The sequence below is a fragment of the Erpetoichthys calabaricus genome, chromosome 3 (assembly GCF_900747795.2).
Source record: "Erpetoichthys calabaricus chromosome 3, fErpCal1.3, whole genome shotgun sequence".
Classification (NCBI taxonomy): Eukaryota; Metazoa; Chordata; class Cladistia; order Polypteriformes; family Polypteridae; genus Erpetoichthys; species Erpetoichthys calabaricus.
The window spans coordinates 269,955,540-269,978,582 of NC_041396.2; the positions used below are offsets into that span (position 1 = coordinate 269,955,540).

The 23,043-nt window shown below is 40.7% G+C and overlaps 1 protein-coding gene across 1 annotated transcript in view; it reads right to left on the bottom strand.

The window, feature by feature from the left end:
* Window positions 1-23,043, bottom strand: part of actl6b (actin-like 6B) — a 64,374-nt gene that overhangs the window by 23,984 nt on the left and 17,347 nt on the right. The window contains exons 5-8 of the mRNA XM_028798271.2: window positions 17,186-17,283; window positions 10,478-10,572; window positions 10,249-10,355; window positions 1,124-1,213 (exon numbers count right to left, since the gene is read on the bottom strand). Of these exons, the coding sequence (XP_028654104.1) occupies window positions 1,124-1,213; window positions 10,249-10,355; window positions 10,478-10,572; window positions 17,186-17,283 (390 nt within the window). The remainder of the gene's footprint in view (window positions 1-1,123; window positions 1,214-10,248; window positions 10,356-10,477; window positions 10,573-17,185; window positions 17,284-23,043) is intronic.

Here is a 23,043-nt window from a genome sequence, read left to right on the forward strand (position 1 = left end):
CCTTGACAACCTTTGAGAAGAATCTGGATGAGATATTGGGACAGCTTAGCTATTGGCTAAACAAACAAGTTCAATAGACTGAATGGTTTCCTCTCATTTGTCAAACTTCTTATGTTCTAAACTCAGATAACTCTTAGGTGTCAAAGAAGAAACCTATTGGTGACACCTAAAAAAAAACACACTTAAAAAAGCTAATTAAATGTTATGGTCACTGGGAGGCATAGTTTATTTCAGCAGTACTTTTCAGGGATGTTATACGGTGTATTGCTTATGCAATACTTAACTACTTCATGAAAGCTCCATGGATGTGTGGCAAAGTTATGGCCTGAGGCAAAGTGAAACCAGTTGTCATTGTTCACATTGGTAAACAAATACGGTAAGTACAAGGAAGGCAAATTCAGCAAGCCACATTTAAAGAGCTGGATAAAAGGCTCAGTGGGAGACTTGACAAGGTTTTTGAAAATGTGTCTTTGTTACATTTTCATCCCAGTAAGGCTGAGGTTTGATGAATGGCATACAGTAGATATTGATGCAGGATAAAGGCCCAGGGGTTATAACAACTTTTAAAAACCAAAAGACCCAGGAGAAGACATTTGTGCAGATGAAAGAATGGAATCTGAGAGGCAAGGAGTTTAGAACAGACAGGGTGTACAGTTTAAATAAGTTATTAGACAGAAATATTTATTACTATGTGCAAAAACAGGGCTGATGAACTACTGTATTATATAAGAATGTTAAAATAGCTTAAAAAAGATTATGCAAAAGAGAAGGATTATTTGAATGAGCCTGCCAAACGTGTGTCAAGTGCCTTACTACTTCCAGTAAAGAGTAAACAGGACAGCGCTAGACACACCTGACACGCAGGTCTTTGGGGAAGGCATCCTGCAAACTATTTTTGTTTAATTTCCGTGTTTTTTTCTCTTACAGTTCAAACTAATTTGGGTAAAGCTGCTTATGCCACTGTAATGGTAAATTTGAAACCATCTCTTTTAATATATAGTTTCATTCTTAATGATTCTTAATATTACAAGACAAAATAATGACTGTTGAATTTAATAATGAAGAGACACAAGCTGATGGAATAAACATTTTTAGCATCAAGGGCCACCATGTGAGGACTTACATTGCACATGTAGTTATGCCAGGATTTGGGGACTTGGGGCAGCTTCTCCTTTTTCTTCCAGATGGGTGGTGCTCCTTCTCTTACTGGCTCCTGCAGAAAGGCAAAAAACGATAGAGTGACCAAGATCTTGAGACAAGCCTGACTGGTGAGGACATGTGTTACTACAGGAGGAGATGATCTGCTTTCTGTGTCTGAATTGTTCGTACCCCTCTATCATTTGGCTAAATTTATGCTCTTCCAGAGATGCTTAGAGATTAAAAAAAATGCCAGCTATATTTAGTCATCTACTGGTTCCTTCATTGGAGGTCTTATGTTTGTGGATTCCAGAGATCTGACAGAGTCCTTAGAAATGTGTGGGAGTCTGTTATACACAACAGGTAATATGTTGAGTTTGGCTGACTCACAAGTCTACTGCACTTTAGTTTTGTTGATCCCTGTGTTCTTTTTAAGATATTATACACAGTATAGTACACATTATTGATAAGAATCGAAACAGTGTAGCATTCTGCTATGCCTATGAATGTGCCATCTACTCAGCTGTCACTGAAGGCTCATTTCAGCTCCTTAGTGTCATTAATTGTTTGGGTTTATGACACCTTAGTACTAGAACTGTGTTTCTAGATGTACTTCTTTGCTTTGGGTTTAGCAAACAATGTGTTCTGGCTGCTCCCTGGTTCTGTGTAAGAAGTCACATCCCTCTTGTTCTTTTCAAAGTGTGGTCCTCTATTGCTGTGTGGCATGTGGATGATGGTTTCAGCTCCACCTTCTGCCAGTTTTATTTGTGTTTTAGGAGAGAAGAAATTCAACCTAATTCTTCATGTAGCCAGTTTATTCACATTTTTAACTCTTTTGACTACTTTATTGCCAGTTCTTGAATCCCCACCTTTTCACTGCTAATTGCTATAGCCTTTTGACCCATACTTATTTCAACTATGCTGTTCAGATTCCCTTCTCTTGTATTAACTTTTGGCGTCTGTGATCTCTGCCTCATAAATTTTCCCCTGTCATGCCCCAAGGTCCTCACCTTTGGCTTAAGTGTGATCTTGGGGACATCGAGTATCTGGACCGAGGGTCAGTGAAACAATAAGGAAGGCCAATACAGTAGGTGCAGCAAACAAAAAAGGTGCATTTATTGTGCTAGTTACTGTTCATTTACAACCCCAATTTGAAAAAAGTTGGGACACTGTGTAAAATGCAAATAAAAATAGAATGCAATGATTTGCAAATCTCATAAGCGCACAATTTTATTCACAATAGAACACAGAAAATATATCAAATGTTTAAAATGATAAAATGTACCATTTTAAGAAAAGAATAAGGTCATTTTGAACTTGATGGCAGCAACATGTCTCAAAAAAGTTGGGGCAGGGCCATGTTTACCACTGTGTAGCATCCCCTCTTCTTTTAACAACAGTCTGTAAATATTGGGAACTGAGAAGACCCGTTGCTGGAGTTTTGGGATAGGAATGTTGTCCCATTCTTGTCTGATATAGGATTCTAGCTGCTCAACAGTCCTGGGTCTTCCTTGCCATATTTTTCATTCCATGATGTGCAAAAATTTTTCAGTTGGTGAAATGTCTGGACTGCAGGCAGGCCAGTTCAGTGCCTGGACTCTTGTACTACAAAGCCATGCTGCTCTAATAAATGCATTGTCTTGCGTCTTCCGTGAAAAAGACGTCTTCTGGTTAAGAGCAAATGTTGCTCTAAAACCTGTATATACCTTTCAGCACTGAAGGTGCCTTTCCAGATGTTAAAGTTGCCAATTCCATAGGCACTAACACACCCCATACCATCAGAGACGCATGCTTTTGAACTGAGTGCTGATAACAAGCCGGGTGGTCCCACTCCTCTTTAGTGAGGAGGATGTTTTCTGAAAAAAGTTTCAAATTTTGATTCATCTAACCAAAGAACAGTTTTCCACTTTGCCTTAGTTCATTTACAGTAAATGAGCTTTGGTTCAGAGAAGACAGTGGCGTTTCTGGATCATGTTCATATATGGCTTCTTCTTTGCATGACAGAGCTTTAAACTGCTTTTGTAGATGGCACAGCAAACTGTGATCCCAATGATTTCTGGAAGTGATCCTGAGCCCATGCATTGATTTGCATGACAGAATCAGGCCTGTTTTTAATGCAGTGCTGCCTGAGGGCCCAAAGCTCATGGGCATCCAATACTGGTTTTCAGCCTTGTCCCTTGAGCACAAACATTTCTCCAGATTCTCTGAATTTTTGATGATATAACATACTGTAGATGAGATATCTGAAATCTTTGCAGTTTTAATGTTGCAGAACATTATTCTGAAATTGTTCCACAATTTGTAGATGCATTTTTGCTGACTGGTGAACCTCTGCCCACCTTTACTTCTGACAGACTCTGCCTCCCTATGATGCTCTTTTTATACCCAATCATGTTACTGACCTGTTGCAAATTAAACTAATTATTTGCAAATATTCCTCCAGCTGTTTCTTTTTAGCTTCACTTACTTTTCCAGCCTTTTGTTGCTCCTGTCCCAACGTTTCTGAAATGTGTTGCTGCCATTAAATTCAAAATGAGCTAATAATTTTCATGAAATAGTAAAATGTCTCATTTTCAACATTTGATATGTTTTCTATGTTCTCTAGTGAATAAAATATGGGTTTATGAGATTTGTAAATCACTGCATTCTGTTCTTATTTACATTTTACACAGCGTCCCAACTTTTTTGGAATTGGGATTATAAAAAGAATACAAAACAGTGCAGTTATCATAAATTGTCAATAAATAAATGAGAACTGAGAATAATAAAATATTCATGAAAAACAGAAGAAAAAAATAATCTTAAAAAAATGCAGCCAGCCCTTAAGAGTAGTGAAAAAAAAGTCCTTTGTGGTTGCTCTCTCTACCTTAACCTAACCTTACCAAAACAGGAATGACACTTCACTGTATGACTAGTCTTGCACAGACTGCCCCCTATGGTGATGTCAGTAAGGGGCCCATGGCAATGTGCAGATTTTTTAAATAAAAATGGTGCAGTTCAGTCTCGGAGGGTGTGGACGCAGCCATGGTGGGGGGGTGGGGGGGGGGTCCGTATGGGGACAAGCTGAATGTTTCATTAGCTCAGCTGTTCCACATTAGCACTCTGTTGGTCCTAATTAAGGCACTGCACTCACAAGAGTATAGAGGGGAGCCTGAGGTGATCAAAAATGAAGGAACGAAAGAGAAGGTAAGACCGGAGGATAAATCGAAAGGAAAGAAAAATCATGATCATGACAGGCACACCTAGCAGATTCCTTACAGCACCCCTCACCCACTGCTGTGAGGAAGCAAGCAGTTGGGGATGACACTCCAGGTAGGGCAAACTGGAAATGAATTATGCACATCTCGCCTCACCTGCACACACCAAGCACCCGTCACCTATTGCCTGCCCTTTTCAATCACTGCCAGGGCCTACACTGACCAGTCACCCCCTCCTTCAGCTCTGCACTACAAAACCCTAATGTAATAATATGACAGGCGATGGGCATTCTCAAGGGCCCACCCGATTAAAACAGACTTTGGCTGCAGGCCAATAATGGCCCATCTGTGGCTGCTCTAGCCGCAGGGTTCTGGCATTATTTCATGGAAATATTCCAGTACTGTAACAGCCAACTGATCATGTTGAAGATGGGTGGAGTTGGATGCCTGATTGACAGTGATTTGTCACCTACGTACATGCGCATTGCATTCCACAAATTTCAGGAAGATTCATGCAACATTCTACAAACAAAGGAAGATTCAACAATGAGAATGAGAAAACATATGGCAAAATAATGCAGAAGATGAGGATGCTCTTTGGTAGATTGCAGAGGAAGAGCACAACATTGAGAAGGATAATCCTAGCATTCTACATGACAAAAGACAGACCAAGAGTTGCTGTATGTAGTTTTAAAGTGCACGTTTGTTATTTTCTAAGGCATGTCCCATGTCTTCCAACAGCAGGACTTTAAGGACTTTAGGCTTCCTAAGGTATGGACTGACAATGTGTAATTGTTAAATAAGCATACTTGTTGTTGCTCTTAATGGCTATACAGTGTATACCTCACTCGTTTCATTTTGTTATTCATTTCAGTTCATTTAACGTGAGAATACTTTTAGATATTTGGTGGTTAAAAGCATTTGCAACACAACTAATTTAAGGTTTGTGCTATGATACAAATGAAGAACCAATTGAACTCATACACTTGTTAGTTTATGGTGTTGGTTTTATTCAAGGAATCTATGCTGGACTCTTGGGGACACACTAAACAGTTAGTTTTCAATTCTTTCTTTCTTTCTTAAGTGACTGTGCCTTCTAACATGCTTAACAAAAATGGGCTAAAATTCTTTTACAACATTACCTGCTGAGGCATTTCCTCACAGACTATAACTACTGCTAAGAGTTACTGCATTCCCTCCCTTGCACTACACGTTTAAGTCCTGGGGGTAATTTATTGTGGAAGGTACAAACTGATAAGAAGAATTAGTCCTTAGGGTGAAACTGAGCTGAGCTGGACAGTTTGCTGTTTCACAGTCCAAGAAGTTCCAGTTCTGGTTACAGCTCTCCTACCAGGCTTTTGTCTGTATAACTTTGTCACATTTCCTCTATGAACTCTGCATTGCCACAAGAAAAATAAAGGTGTGGAACTGGACTGGGAGATGAAAAGAGAATATCTACTGAAAATGGAATAAGAGGTATCAGCTATAAGTAGTGAGTGAAGGCGTTGAACCGTTTCAGAGAGATTAAGAGCAGACATGGTCAAAGTGTTTAAAATTATAAAAGGTATTAGTACAGTGGATCCAGGCTGTTAATTTAAAATGAATTCTTCAATATGAACTTGGGGCAATGGTTGGAAACTTAAGGGAAGATTTCACACAAATGTGTTGCAAAACACAACAGACACATGGAATAAGTAGCGTGATGGAGAGTAGGACTTTAGGACCCTTCAAATCAGTGTTGGTCATTTTAGAGAATTTAGTGAATAGGATGGAGAAGTTTGTTGGGCTGTTCCAGTTGCTATTGTTCTAATGTCCTAATGTTTTGTTTTATTGTTATCAATCAATTTCCATGCAATAAAATAATTGATACCATCCATCCATCCATCCTCTTCTGCTTATCCGAGGTCGGGTCGTGGGGGCAGCAGCTTGAGCAGAGATGCCCAGACTTCCCTCTCCCCGGCCACTTCTTCTAGCTCTTCCGGGAGAATCCCGAGGCGTTCCCAGGCAAGCCGGGAGACATAGTCCCTCCAGCGTGTCCTGGGTCTTCCCCGGGGCCTCCTCCCGGTTGGATGTGCCCGGAACACCTCACCAGGGAGGCGTCCAGGAGGCATCCTGATCAGATGCCCGAGCCACCTCATCTGACTCCTCTCGATGCGGAGGAGCAGCGGCTCTACTCTGAGCCCCTCCCGGATGACTGAGCTTCTCACCCTATCTTTAAGGGAGAGCCCAGACACCCTGCAGAGGAAACTCATTTCAGCCGCTTGTAATCGCGATCTCGTTCTTTCAGTCACTACTCCATAGCTCATGACCATAGGTGAGGGTAGGAACATAGATCGACCAGTAAATTGAGAGCTTTGCCTTATGGCTCAGCTCCTTTTTCACCACGACAGACCGATGCAGAGCCCGCATCACTGCGGATGCCGCACCGATCCGCTCCATTCTTCCCTCACTCGTGAACAAGACCCCGAGATACTTGAACTCCTCCACTTGAGGCAGGATATCGCTCCCAACCCTGAGAGGGCACTCCACCCTTCTCCGGCTGAGGACCATGGTCTTGGATTTGGAGGTGCTGATTCCCATCCCAGCCGCTTCACACTCAGCTGCGAACCGATCCAGAGAGAGCTGAAGATCACGGCCTGATGAAGCAAACAGGACAACATCATCTGCAAAAAGCAGTGACCCAATCCTGAGTTCACCAAACCGGACCCCCTCAACACCCTGGCTGTGCCTAGAAATTCTGTCCATAAAAGTTATGAACAGAATCAGTGACAAAGGGCAGCCCTGGTGGAGTCCAACTCTCACTGGAAACAGGTTCGACTTACTGGCGGCAATGCGGACCAAGCTCTGACACCGGTTGTACAGGGACCGAACAGCCCTTATCAGGGGGTCCGGTACTCCATACTCCCGGAGCACCCCCCACAGGATCCCCCGAGGAACACGGTCGAACGCCTTTTCCAAGTCCACAAAACACATGTAGACTGGTTGGGCGAACTCCCATGCACCCTCCAGGACTCTGCTAAGGGTGTAGAGCTGGTCCACTGTTCCGCGACCAGGACGAAAACCACACTGTTCCTCCTGAATCTGAGGTTCAACTATCCGACGGACCCTCCTCTCCAAAACTCCCGAATAGACTTTTCCAGGGAGGCTGAGGAGTGTGATCCCTCTGTAGTTGGAACACACCCTCCGGTCCCCCTTCTTAAAGAGGGGGACCACCACCCCGGTCTGCCAATCCAGAGGCACTGTCCCTGATGTCCATGCGATGTTGTAGAGACGTGTCAACCAAGACAGCCCTACAACATCCAGAGACTTGAGGAACTCCGCGCGTATCTCATCCACCCCCGGGGCCCTGCCACCAAGGAGTTTTTTGACCACCTCGGTGACCTCAGTCCCAGAGATGGGGAAGCCCACCTCCGAGTCCCCAGGCTCTGCTTCCTCATTGGAAGGCATGTTAGTGGGATTGAGGAGGTCTTCGAAGTACTCCCCCCACCGACCCACAACGTCCCAAGTCGAGGTCAGCAGCGCACCATCACCACCATATACAGTGTTGACACTGCACTGCTTCCCCCTCCTGAGACGCCAGACGGTGGACCAGAATCTCCTCGAAGCCGTCCGAAAGTCGTTCTCCATGGCCTCCCCAAACTCCTCCCATGCCCGAGTTTTTGCCTCAGCAACCACCGAAGCTGCATTCCGCTTGGCCTGCCGGTACCTATTAGCTGCCTCCAGAGTTCCACAGGACAAAAGGGACCGGTAGGACTCCTTCTTCAGCTTGACGGCATCCCTCACCGCCGGTGTCCACCAACGGGTTCGGGGATTGCCGCCACGACAGGCACTGACCACCTTGCGGCCACAGCTCCGGTCAGCCGCCTCAACAATAGAGGCACGGAACATGGCCCATTCGGACTCAATGTCCCCCACCTCCCTCGGGACATGGTCGAAGTTCTGCCGGAGGTGGGAGTTGAAGCTACTTCTGATAGGGGGCTCTGCCAAAAGTTCCCAGCAGACCCTCACAACACGTTTGGGCCTACCAGGCCTGACCGGCATCCTCCCCCACCATCGAAGCCAACTCACTACCAGGTGGTGATCAGTTGATAGCTCCGCCCCTCTCTTCACCCGAGTGTCCAAGACATGTGGCCGCAAGTCTGACGACACGACCACAAAGTCGATCATCGAACTGAGGCCTAGGGTGTCCTGGTGCCAAGTGCACATATGAACACCCCTATGCTTGAACATGGTGTTTGTTATGGACAATCTGTGACGAGCACAGAAGTCCAATAACAAAACACCACTCGGGTTCTGATTGGGGGGGCCATTCCTCCCAATCACGCCCTTCCAGGTCTCACTGTCATTGCCCACGTGAGCATTGAAGTCCCCCAGCAGTACGAGGGAGTCCCCAGAAGGTATGCCCTCTAGCACACCCTCTAGGGACTCCAAAAAGGGTGGGTACTCTGAACTGCTGTTCGGTGCATACGCACAAACAACAGTTAAGACCCGTCCCCCCACCCGAAGGCGGAGGGAGGCTACCCTCTCGTCTACCGGGGTAAACCCCAATGTACAGGCTCCAAGTCGGGGGGCAATAAGTATACCCACACCCGCTCGGCGCCTCTCACCGGGGGCAACTCCAGAGTGGTAGAGAGTCCAGCCCCTCTCAAGGAGATTGGTTCCAGAGTCCAAGCTGTGCGTTGAGGTGAGCCCGACTATATCTAGCTGGAACCTCTCGACCTCAAGCACTAGCTCAGGCTTCCACGTCCCAAGAGCCAGCTTCTGTAGCCGAGGATCGGACCGCCAAGGTCCCCGCCTTCGGCCACCACCCAACTCACACTGCACCCGACCTCCTTGGCCCCTCCGATAGGTGGTGAGCCCATGGGAAGGGGGACCCACGTTGCCTCTTCGGGCTGTGCCCGGCCAAGCCCCATGGGTGCAAACCCGGCCACCAGGCGCTCGCCATCGAGCCCCACCTCCAGGCCTGGCTCCAGAGGGGGGCCCCGGTGACCCACGTCCGGGCGAGGGAAAACGTCGTCCAAATTTTTTATTCGTCATAGGAGGTCTGTTGAACCGCACTTTGTCTCATCCCTCACCTAGGACCAGTTTGCCTTGGGTGGCCCTACCAGGGGCATAAAGCCCCGGACAACAGAGCTCCTAGGATCATTGGGACACGCAAACCCCTCTACCACGATAAGGTGGCGGTTCGAGGAGGGGAATAACTGTACTTTCATCTAAATCCAAGCGTATTCTCCTATTTGGTAATTTGTCACATTAATCCTTTAGAGGATTCCTTCTTGAAGGTGTTTTATAACCTCAGAAGTGAAGGGGGATCCTGGTATAAATAAGTAGATGCTTTTTACATCAGCACTTTGAAGTAACTTCTGACTTTTATGTACAGATCCAGGCTGGGTTCTTCATCATAAAATTATGTCAACTTGGAGGATTTGCCCTCATAAAAATCAGGAAAACTTTCATCCTTGGAGAGGACAGACTCAAAAAGAAAAGTTGTTTTGTAAAGATATTGTGCTGTAATGGCTAGGTCACTGGACAACCCTGAGCAAATGACTTAACCTGCCATGTAAATGAAACTAACATCTGCTGATCTTATATGCTGTCTTCAGAAAAGTAAAATAAAATATACTATAATAAGTTGTGTGATTTCTATGGGGGAAGAATTCTACACTGAAGCATTTCATTGTAGATTTGTAGCAGAGTTCCCTTTACAAAGAAATTTGTGAAGCTCTGGTGAGACAGGAGTAGACTTTGAGGTTTTAAAAATTACACATTTTTTAAAAATCTGGATAAACCCTTAGACTGGTTTCAGCTAGGAATATGTTGTAAAAACACGGTGAGCCATGTCACACATAACAGATATTATTCAAATCTTATACATGAATATTCAGTCATTATTTTAAAATAAGTTGATGTTTACCTTGGCTGCTATCATATACGGAGGAATGATATCAGTATTCATTTCCTGGAAAAGTTCACGGCATTGCATTGAAATGAAATCTCCAGCCAAGGGAGATTTAACAATACCTGAAGGAAGAAAAACACAATCAAACATTATTGGCATTATCACAAAGCAATAACTTTTTTATAGTAAAATGAATTGTTTTAAAGAAAATGAGTGAGAGTTGAGTTGTTGAGGTGCAAAATACCTTGTTGAAGAACGTAACCGTCATGGACTGGAATTGCAGTTGTGTGTGTGGCTCCACTGTCTAAGACGAGGCCTGTTGCTCGTCCATTTGCAAAGCTATGTATAAGGTTAAAGAAAGCATTTGTCAGTGAATTGCAGTTAACTGGTAAGTACTGCAGGTTCTCCATGTGTTCACATATTTCAAGGTTGCTGGTTGTTGTGCAAAGTTAGAATTTAGCATGGAAAGAAGAAAAATGATTATAAAAAGAGAAGTAGTTGAAAACAAATAATATAGGATATAACTGGAAAAATTTAGAAGATACTGTCATCAAAAACAAAATATAAAGCATAAATCCGAGTTGGAAAAACCAGCCTTAAAGATTGTTAACCAGTAGAGCTTACTAAAAAAGATTTGTAATACAAAGTTTGTTTCTATCCGCAGTCTCGGATGAGGAAGAGACATCTGGGGTGACCTTTTAACCCAGTGCAATTTGTGTTGTCCCACGCCGCATCCTTTCAAGAATCTCAGTGGCAATGAGTAAATATTTGGCAGCATTCATGTCACAAACATGAAACCTAAACATTACGAAAGTAATTTTAATGATATTATATAATTAATGCATCCAAAAACATTAATGGAATGTACCTGAATTCACAATGTAACAAAAACACTGAAAAGGTGCAAAAAGCACACCAGAAAAGAGCGGAATCCTATTAAAAATGGAATTACTTCATAACACTGGTGACAGAACCTATCCTCATAGCATTAGTGAAAGATTGTGTCAAATATACAGAAATAAATAACTTGTTTAGCCATCCTGGCCTAACACAGAAGCAAACAATATGGTAGAATCATGCTACATTGAATAACTTTGTTTGTCATGGGAAGACAGAGCAGAAATGGACTGCTGCTCTACCCTTTGGAAGTCATTACTTCTTAACCCCATCTATCTTTGGCTGTTGTCAATCAACATCTGTTATACAGCCACCATTGTTGAGCTCCCCAGTGCCTTTTCTTCTAGTCTTTTTAATAAATTTTTCAATGTCAACCATTTTTGCCATTTCTTTTTGATTAATGCTTTTCATGTAGAAATTCAGGTAGCTCACTCATTTGAATGCATTTTGTATTTTAACTTTTTTTGCTTGTTTTTGTATCCAGCATTTTGCTACACATTTCAGTGTTCCTGCTTGACTTTCTGTTTACTACCAACTATCTGTTCCTTGTTTGGCCATTTTTTTGTACTTTCTTTGTCATGCCTGTTTCATGATTTGCACTTTATTATGGGTTTGCGATGGTTAGCTGTGTTTCACAGAGTGCAGCAAGTGTTCTGACAGGCAGCGTGGCAGGAGCCAGCAGTGGAAAGAACTCAGGTCTGTTGCAAGATATTCTCATGGCTTTTACCACCCTCATTAAGAGACCATTTAGATCTACCGAGAATATCAGATGGTGTCACTTTGGAGAGCAGAAGAAAACTGCAGGTCCTGGAGGAACCCCACAAAAACATGGGGATGACTTGAAAACTCCACATCTGTACTGCTTCAGTGACACCAGTTTTAAAAGGTTCTGGGATCAGAAGATGGCACGGAGAGTCAGAATTCATGCAGGGGGTCATTACTGCAGGTTGACTGTAAGTAAATACACAAAGCTGAGAATGTGCAGCAAGAATTGTACTCAAAGAACTGAGCAGTAAGTTAAAAAAAAAGTTTGAGTAACCAGAGATATGAAATGTGACACCTAAATAGTAGTAAGGGGGCAGATAAATTGTCATAACCAGTAATTTCAAAACTAATAATAAGAAATGAGGCAAAGATATTTTCTTCTCTGAATCCAATCTTGCGCAACCAGGAACATGTAGCACCTTTTTTTAAAAGAGTTGAGCAAGTGTTGTCATGACGTGTGTACTCACACCAGGTATGTTTGTTCCGTACCAATGCCAGCATGCATGTCAAAATGATTTACTTATTTTGTGGTTGTTTTGAAGTCATGTAGGGTAGGATAATGCTCTACCATCTTATGGATTTATTGAGCGTACAGCACAGTGTTTTGCTGTTAATCGTGCTGCACAACCGAGAAGATTTTTACAGCGACACATGATGTTAAGGGAGGAATGTGCAGCTTTTCTTGGCAACTACAATTCACGTTCATGTATAAGGTGAGAATAAAAACCTGTTTTTAACTCAAAAGATATTGAATGAAATGAGAATTGCACTATCTGACTTGTTGCATCATTGATGTCATGTCTGTTTTCCGTGCTTGGGCACGTTTAGCGATCACACTGTTCCTGAATGCTACTGAATCGTGCTTGGGCCAACGTCATCCAAGCAGGTGAGGACACGGTACAGTTGATCTGGCACGGAGCGATCACACTAGTCAAATTAATGAGACTTTGTGGAGTTACATGCAGACAAACGTGTTTGGGCTCGGAACAATTTGCCAGTGTGAGTACATCCTTCCAGGAGCCTCAATCTTGTACCGAGACTTTTCATCTTAGCAACCAGTCCCCAAAATGGAGGTGTTTATAAGGAAAACAAATCAGCGTCACAGAAGAACACTGTAATGGTTGTCAGGTGTATTTCCTGTCAGTGTCTGACTGTACCTTTCATTTTTTTAATAATAATACATAATTCAGTCTCAAGGGGTAGTCAAGTCTATGGACTGCTTTGGAAGGAGCACCTGACTCAGAGGCCCAATGAGAGCCACAAATATGAGAGGGCAACACCAGAGGGATGGGGAGAAAGTCACAGCATTCAAGGAAATACTCTGCCTGCAGGAAGCCATTAGATGAACCCAGGCTCTTCGATACAGAAGGGAAAATCTTTATGAATGGTTGGAGTATCAATGATGAACTCGGGAGAGGGCCTAGTGGACCTGCAAAAAGGGACTGGGGCTGTTACTTTCAGTTAGTCTTTAGGTATGGCTCAGCGAAAACCTCACAAGTATGAACTTTAAGATAAAAGTAATCAAATTTCTGGACATTTCAGGGACTTTTGGTACATTATATGTTATCACTTTTTATATAATTGTTATTTGTATATTAATGGTTTATTTTTTGTGTGTATAATCCATTCTTGTACAATAACTTCCTTATTTCCTTGCTTACATTCATCTCAGTTGGTGTGTTCTGTACTTGTGTTGTGTGGCTAATAGGAAAGTAGTGTTGGTACTTGCCCTCCGGTTTGTTAATTATTTTCCTTTTTGGCTGCTGCTCTAGGGATCATCAGCGTATATTATAATTGTGTCATCTCAGGCAGGAAAAGGGTCTTGAGGAGTGGTACAACAAAAATATTTTTTGTCAAATGCACAAGGAAACAAAAAATAAATGTAACCACTAGATTCCTTGGCTTTGGAAATCCCAAAAAAATGTACTCAGATCATTTTTAGAGGCTAAGGAACAACTGGAAAAAAAATGAAAATCACAAGCCACATCATGATAACATCGAAGCATGGAATGAAACCAATGTTCAACCGCAGCATAATGTAACAACACCACTTTGTATCTGCTGGCCCACCATGTGACTTTAGTAAGAACATAAGGGCATTATATTTTCAAACACAAAAATTTAAATTGCTTTAAAAATATATTAAAGAATACTGTTGTCCTGTTTTACTGTATAATGGCATCTTGTCCTTTGCATTCTAGAACTCTCTCAGCTGTAATGCCCCCCTCCCCTTTCATCCTTGTTGCACTTACTGTTTTTCAATGTGCACATTAAAAAAGCGGAGGACACGGTGGCACAGTGGTAGCACTGCTGCCTCACAGTAAGGATACCAGCGTTCATGTCCCTGTCCTCTCTGCGTGGAGTTTGCATGTTCTTACCATGAATGCTCCAGATGCTCTGATTTCCTCCCACTGTCCAAGGATGTGTAGGTTAGATGGACTTGCAACAGTAAATTGTGGTTGTTGGTATATGGACTGGCACCCTGTCCAGGGTTTGTTACTGCCTTCCACCCTATGCTAGCTGGGATAGGCTCCAGCACCCCTCCCAAATGTTCAGGACAAAGCAGTTTAGAAAATAACTGACTAACATTAAAAAAGCTTCACAAAGACCACAGGCATGACATCCAGATACATGAAACTAAAGTGGAAATTCAAGGTGCACTTTGTGAGTGAAACATTGTCTTAAATACATGAAGTAACAAATGATGGGGCAAGTACTTTCTTTCTGAATTAGGTAATGTTAAAAAGTGTTGCTCTTCAGGGAACAGTGTTAGGGCTACTACAACTTTTAATTTAAATTATCAAGATAGAGATGTAACCAACAAACTGACTAAGTTTACAGATGACATTAAACCTGGAGGAATGGTGGATACCCTTGAGTCTGCTGAATCATCACAGATGGACCTGGACAGATTTCACATTCATAGCAGAGTAGGCTTAATGTACATACTGTGCCTTCAGAAAGTTTTCAGACCCCTTCACTTTTTAAACATTTTGATATATTTCAGCCTTATACTAAAATCATTTACTGTAAATTCATTTTTCCCTCATTAAACAATACTTGATATCCCATAATGACAAAGCAAAAACAGAATTTTAGACATTTTAGCTAATTTATTAAAAATAATCTGAAATATCACATTAACACAAGTATTTAGACCCTTTGCTATGGTAATTGGAATTTTGTCTCAGGTGCATCCCTTCTATTGATCATCATTGAGATGTTCCTATATCTTGTTTAAAGTCTACCTGTGGTCAATTCAGTTGATTGCACATTATTAGAAATGGCACATAGCTGTCTACAGAAGGTGTCTCAGTTGAAAAAGTGCATTAGAGCAAAAATTAAGCCATGAGTTCGAAGGAATCGCCTACATTGCCTGGCCAAACTGAGCAACTAAAGAACAAGGGCCTTGGTAAGTGAGGTGACCAAGAATCTGTTGGTTGGTCACTCTGGTTGAGTTCCAAAGAACCTGTGTGGAAATGAAAGAAACTTGCAGAAGGACAATCACTACTGCAACATTTCACAAATCTGGGTTTTATGGCAGAATGGTCAGATGACACCTGAAAGCTACTTGGAGTTTGCAAAAAAGGCATCTAAAGGACTCTGCAACTATGAGAAACAAGATTCTCTAGTCTGATGAAATCAACGCCACAATTCTGAGTATCACATCTGGAGGAATCCAGGCACTGCTCATCACCTGTGCTATACCATTTGAACAGTGAAGCATGGTGGCTAGCAGCATCCAGCTGTGGGGTTGCTTTTTACAGGTAGTGATTGGGAGACTAGACAGGACTGAGGAGAAGCTGAACAGTGCAAAGTACAGAAACATTCTTAATGAAAACCTGCTCTGGAGTGCTGTGGATCTCATACTGGGCCAAACATTCACCTTCTAACACTACGATGACCATAAGTATAAAGCTATGACAACCCAAGAGTGGTTAAGAGACAACTTTGGGAATATTCCTGAGTGTCCCAGTTAAAGCCCAGACTTGAACCCAACTGAACATCTCTGAAGAGACCTGAAAATAGCTGTCCATTGATGGGCTCCTTCCAACCTGACAGAGCTTGAGAAGATCTGCAGAGAAGAATGGCAGAAAAATCTCCAAACCCAGGAGTGTTATCACGTCATACCCAAGAAGATTCCAGGCTGTAATCTCTGTAAAAGGAGTTTCAATGAAGTACTGAGTAAAGGGTCTGAAAGTGTGTGCTAATGTTATATTTCAGTTTCTTTTATTTTTCTTAAAACTTACAAAAAAAATTTTAAATCCAGTTTTCGCTTTGTCATTATGGGGTATTGAGTGTTGTTTGACGAGTGAAAAAAATTAACTTAAATAATTTTAGCATGAGGCTACAATGCAACAAAATGTGAAAAAAGTAAAAGGTCTAAATATTTTCTCAAGACGCTGTACGTGTAAAGTAAAAACAGATATGCTGTAATTACACAACATGGGTATGAAACACGAAATATATTTCATTGAAAGCATTAGTAGTCATAGTGTATTATAGTGTTTAAGCACTATTGTCCATTATTATTTTCATTTGGAATTTTGCATGCAGTGGTGGATGCCAGCTGTAACTTTAAACCAAGTTCATCAACAAGAACTTGGAGACACAGATTGAGGTCAGTAAAGGGTAAATTTGATCAAACCTAGGAAAGTGCTTTTTCACAGAGATAATCACAGATATGGAAAACAAATTAAAAAGTAGTGTGGTAAATATTAATACTTTGGGGACCTTCATATCTCAACTTGATGTCTTTTTGAAACAGATGCATAGAAATAGACAAGCGGTGTTAAGCTGAAATGTCCGTTGTTGTTGAAACTTTGCTCATGTTTTTATGTTCTTATTCAAAAAACTCCAAGCACCACACATCATCAACAGCAGGAATATAAAACTTTAAGCCTTTAGTGGCTCTGTTAAACACCCCTTAAAGTGCATAATTAATAAATACACCCTCAGACAGCTAGAATGCATTGTAAACAGACATTTTTTGGTGTAAAGTCAAATTACATTTACAAATATATTACAGAGACACAGGAATTTTTCACAGAAAGCATGAAATATTCACCATCTTCACCCTGAGCTTTAACAAAAAAAATTCTGTAGGAGTGAGGCGCTTATTTCCACTATCACATCCCTTTAATTTGTTTTACATGGAATTGCTACCCACAGTCTATGGAGATGATTGACAGAGTGGTTTATAATTCATTACTGCAGGGCCTTTGCTGACCACCTTGCGGGCACTGATACAAAGCAGGTCCCTGAGCCTTGGGCCCTTTCTGAAGGATACGCTGTGAGTACCGCAGTCTTGCACAGAAAGAAGGCTGGAATGTTGTAGTGTTCAAACATGAGCTCTGTCAGCTTCTCCCGCTTGGCTCTTGTGTTCCACTGTGGATCAGAAATACAAAATGCAACACATTTAGTTTAGAGAAAGCCCCTCTAGTCAGACAGACTGAATTCAGGGCCATTTAGGCAGCTGACATCCTCAGCAGCAGCACAGAGATCTCCTTCATCTGGGGTGTGACTGTGGCTGTGAGGGCTTACAGAGCAATAGGCAGCATTCCATCCTGGGATCTCTAATTTAGGACCAAGAAGACCAGAGGGTAGAGTCTTTATAACAAATACAAGAGCATACAGAAAGGGATGGATACCTTAGCAACCCCACCCACTAGATCAGAATGTGTCTTTAAAGTCACTGGTAGACCCGCACTAACTTTTCAATCAGGACTGTATAATAAACATATTACTTATAATTAATGACCTGCAAGAAAAAATTCTTATAAACATTTAAAGTTTATTTTGACAGTTGTTGCAGTTGATGTTTAGTGCATTGCTATGTCCATATTTGTACGATTCGGGCTGTTATTATTTATGTATGCAAATGACTACACCTGGGGTGACCCATCTATCCGACTTGTTACGCTTGCAGATGACACCACTTTAATAGGCCTTATTTTTTAACAATGTTGACTTTTTGAAAAGGACATTAAGTTTTGACAGATGGTCAGCATTATCATTAATAATACAATATTGTCATAAATATGTTCTAAAATTTTCCTGGTTAAGGAAGAGAGAAGTTTGGAAGTAAGTTAGTTCTACTTACTAATCATGGTGCCAGTGAGTGCTGATGTGTTGCATGTGTCCTGGCATAGAACCTCAAGCAGGATGAGAGCATTGCTTGTACCATTAAGAAATCTCATCAGAGGATGTTTGATCTCTCACAAACAACTCTGGTTCAATTCTAAACAGCCATCACTGAGTTTATATTGGCTTCATCAAGAACTGTCGCACTCCATGCTGCATCTGCTCAGGATAAGGTCAAACTGAAATACATCATCAGATCTTTTGAAAAAATCATTGGCTGCAGTCCACTATTCATTCAAGGCCTATTGTGAGTCCAGGCTAAGGAAGCATGTGGTGAAGATCAGTGCTTATCTTTCCTATGCTGGACACTAAATATTTCAAAGACTCTCCTCTGGTAAACATTGTTGGACAGTAAAAGCCACAGTTTTGTTGAATAATCAGGTTTGATTCCTTATCCATACCCATATCTACTTACACCTCACTAAAGACTTTGCACATTCACCTATCTGGCAAATCCTGCAGGGCACGTATGGAGTATTCTGAATGATGCTATTTTGTATTTATTCAACTGTTTTATTATTATATTTAATTTTAGATTTTGTGCCCTGTACTGTCATTGTATGTAAGCACTTCTACTACCAATTCTTAAAATATGTTAGTGTACCTGCCAATAATGTGATTCTGATTCTGTTAACATACTTATTTTATATAATCACACAATGTTGCTAAAAACATACCCTTGAATTCTAACAGCCTGAGGAAGGTTAGATACTTCTAACAATATCTGTGAAATTCTAACAGGCTAGAGGGTTTTTTTAAATTATATGAAAAGAGAAACTGAATTCTCATAACAATAGGAAAAATACGTGTATCTGTCATTCTCTAATTATTTAAATCTACCATAAATGATTTGTTTCGAATTTGGACGTTCCAGGACAAAAGATCTTCTGAAATATCTTTCACTGAAATAAAAAAGATTTTTCTCCATAGGCTACTTTCATTTGTTCTTATTTACCATCAGCACTAAAACAAGCTAAATGCATATTTTTATAGCATTTTATTTTTCTTTACCCATGGATGTGGTTATAACATTTAACTTTACCGCTGAATCCATACCATTTCATTCCCAGGTAGCCATTATTCCCTGCTGTATGCAGCAGTATAAAATAAAGAATCTCATACTCATTGTAAAGAGAAACTCCAAAATATTTGATTATACTGTATAGTAGAAAATGGAGAATACAAATGAATGAGCACTAGTTAAACTAAGTAGTGTGCTAGCAGATCACATGTGTATGCAATTCTGCATTTTGGAGCAGGACCAATGTTGCTCAGCCCTGATTTAAAGGGTCTGAGTCTTAAATAGTAAAGAAATTAAATGAGTGTTAATTAGTACATATAAACAGTAAATTGGACCACACTGCTTTATGACAATGATCTTTAAGTTGCAGAAGTTACAAAAAGGAGTAAAGATATTTAAGGTATTGAATTTCTTGGACTATTCTATTAAACATATTTAAATAGAATGATAAATAACAGATAAAATACTGTCTTGCTGGAGTTTATCAGCCCATCCAGCTTTGGACATTTTGGCCAAACCAAGTCATCTTGGCCAACTGAAGAGCCAAGTCTTTAACCATACATGCAAAATTCACCCATGATCCTGTTGGACCAGAGCTTTTCTTCTCATGGTCTGCTGCCTCCATGCACCTTTATAGCTGTTTGGCTCAATAAGTTAAATCAGCACTAAAAATCAAGCTAAGCTGTTTTAAAATTCCTGTAATGTTCAAGTGTTTTGATCTCCAGTCACCTATTTTGAAGTCTGTGCAAGAGAAAAGAGGTACATTTTATGCTTTATGTTTTATCTGTGCTTGTAAAGCTAGTTAGAAATTGCAAAAATAAAACCTATTTTGATGAAATATCAGCTCCTATACCCAAAGGAATGCTAGCAGTCATATCTGTTATGCCGGTGAAAACTTTAACAAATTTAACAAGGAAAAATATACTTTCTTGCTACCATTCCAATTATCACTTTTGCTTACAAAAATGAGTACAACTACATAGGCTGTCACTCATACTGTGATCTTCAGAGTAGAGGTGAGTGTCTAGACGGGGATCCTTCAGGATCCAAGGTACCCAGCATAGAATTTACAGCTGTGGACATTTTCACTGTTGTAAGGCCAGTAATTTGTGATTGGAATTGAGATTGTGTGACAAATGTAAGATGACAAATTGCCAATAAAAGGTATCATTTTGCTTGACTTCTCACTACATTCATAATGGCTAACACGGTACAACACCCTAGAACTACAATAATGTTCAGTAAAACTCCAATTTAAAACCATGCTGCCTTGCATATGAACAAAACCCATTACATTCTAAAGATTTGTGACTTGTCTACGTATTAAAAATCCAGCTACAATGCCAGTATTTTTTATGTAATATCTGAACATCATATACTTGAAGCAAACTGAGAAAATGGAGACAGCAAATGTGCAAAGGGAAATCAAAACCAGCCAGTGTATTACAGTAAAGAAAATTCAGAGAAGTCAACATTATAGGGGCTCCTTTATACCAACAGCAATACGTCTGCATTATGCTTCACTGTCATTGCCAAGTAAGAAGTTTTCTTTCTTTTTAATTTTCTTGCTTTATTGCCATTCTGGTGTGTGTTCAGACAAATTGTGTGTGTGTATTTATTTATTTACTTACTTACTTACTTTTCTACCTATTTATATATTTATTTATTTAAAAAGCTTCTGTAAAAAGGCAAATTTCTCCCTGGGGACACATAAAATTCAATCTATTTACGTAGACCAGGTAACAAATTCAGGTACAATGGACACAAATCAGGTTTGTTGCAGCCTGCTTGTTTAATGATCCCTGGGCAAACTGGGATTGGTTTCGGAGAGCAGCTTTGCACAAGAATCAATAGTGAAACACGTTGAACTTATGTGTCAAGAGCTTCCCCCCCCCCTGTCATTCTGCAGCTGGTAAAGGCTTTTTGCAGATTGAGTAAAGATTGTTCAATACTTCTACAGCTGCAAAGTACTGTACAGCCAGCTTTGATGTGTATGAATACAGAAGATGTCTGCAGGAATGGGCAGGAGCAAACAGATGTGGGATTAAAAACACAATAGAAAATGTACATATGGTGTAACAATCAGGTGCGTTTGAGGACTTAGTTAACAGTTTTGAAAGCTGGAGAATTTTTCAACTTTGTTAATATACTTCATCAGGGACATATCTTTTTTTCTTAATTATTTTTATAACAATGACTCATGTTTAATTGAATGTAATTACTTGTCTTAGTGGAGTACATCAAATTTATGTTTTTTTGTTGTATTTTTCAATATCATATAGTTAAAAACTGAGCCCAAACAGGCTTATAGTATCAGAAATAGCTTTCAGAGTTACCAGATTCCAACTTAAGTGAAGTACAAATGGCATTGATTAATGTATTACTGTTAGTTTTTGGTTGCAGATTGTATGCTACATAATGAGAAAGTGGAAAGCCATGTAGAAAAAATGGAAAGGGATCAAGAAATAAGCCATACGCCAGAAACGCAAAGTCATACCTAGACAAATCTGTCAAACTAAGTCGCTGCCCTGAAATCATAGTCCAAGAAGAAAGCCACAGTCAAAAAACTTAATTCTACACCAAAAACTAGCATGTTTATATTAAAGAATGATTTAAAATTTTTCCACAATCTTGGATTCCTAGAGACACGCATCTAAACTATAGCAGTGCTGTGATTTCTGGAACATGTCTCCTAGTCATGTCACAGTTGTTCTGCCACCCAAAGATATAGACAGGTATTTTTCTGAATAAAAGATCAGGAGATTAAACGTAGTCAAAATGCCATGCAGAGTTTGAAACCAAAAAGAAATCAATACACAGTTACATCTCAACACAAGCAGTAAACCAACATTCTCAGTTAGAAACACACAAGCAGAGAATCAATAACCAGAAAAACTAGTAAACAAAAACTGCACTAACAAGTCTGTTCAAATCATATCTACAAACTTGGACAACAGGAAAGTGTGCGGTGCTGACCTTTATACCTTGAACCCTGTGATGCCACGTGCCAACCCTTCCAGTTGACCTTGCCTAACATAGCAACCATTAACAAAAACTTATCAAAATGGGGACATGAGAGAATGTTGAAAGTGTTTAACATTATGAAAATGAAAACTAAAACTAAAATATTATGAAAACTTAACATGGACTTCCTGATCAACATACAACAGTTTGTGAAGCTTCAGGGCTGTGTGTCAGAAATAGTGGTGTGTAATACTGGAGCACCTCAGGGAACTGTCCTATCTCCCTTGCTGATCACCCTCTACACAACAGACTTCCAGTACAATACCAGTGCTGTCACCTACAGAAATTCTCACATGACTCCTCCATCATAGTCTGCATTAATAAGGGAGACATGTCAAAGTACAGGAGGCTTGTGGAGGACTATATCTTGTGATGCAGGGAGAACCACGTGAAGCTCAACATCAGCAAGACAAAAGAGATGGTGGTAGACTTCCAGCGTCACCATTCAGGGAGAGGATGTGAAAATACCTGGGGGTCAATGTCAATGTCAATGTCAATTTATTTATATAGCACATTTAAACAAATATTGTAATGCTGTGGCCAAAGTGCTTTACAAAAATAGAACATATTCACATAAAACATAAATAGAAATAAAATATATGAACATAAAATTAAATACATAATAAATAGAAGTAATGTTATATACATAAAAATAGAAGTAATGTAATATAATCACAAAGAGGAAGCCATCAGTATTACTGAAGGTAACTGAATGCAAGTGAGTAGAAATGAGTCTTTAATCTTGTTTTAAACAGTTCAATTGTAGACGACTCCTTTATGTGATGAGGTAAAGAGTTCCACAGGCGAGGTGCAGCAGCTGCAAAAGCCCTGTCCCCCTTGGTTTTACACTTGGTACGAGGGACAACCAGAGACATGCTGACCAGAAGATCTAAGCACTCTAGATGGCTGATGTAAAACACACAGCTCAGATAAATAGGCAGGAGCAAGCCCATGTAAAG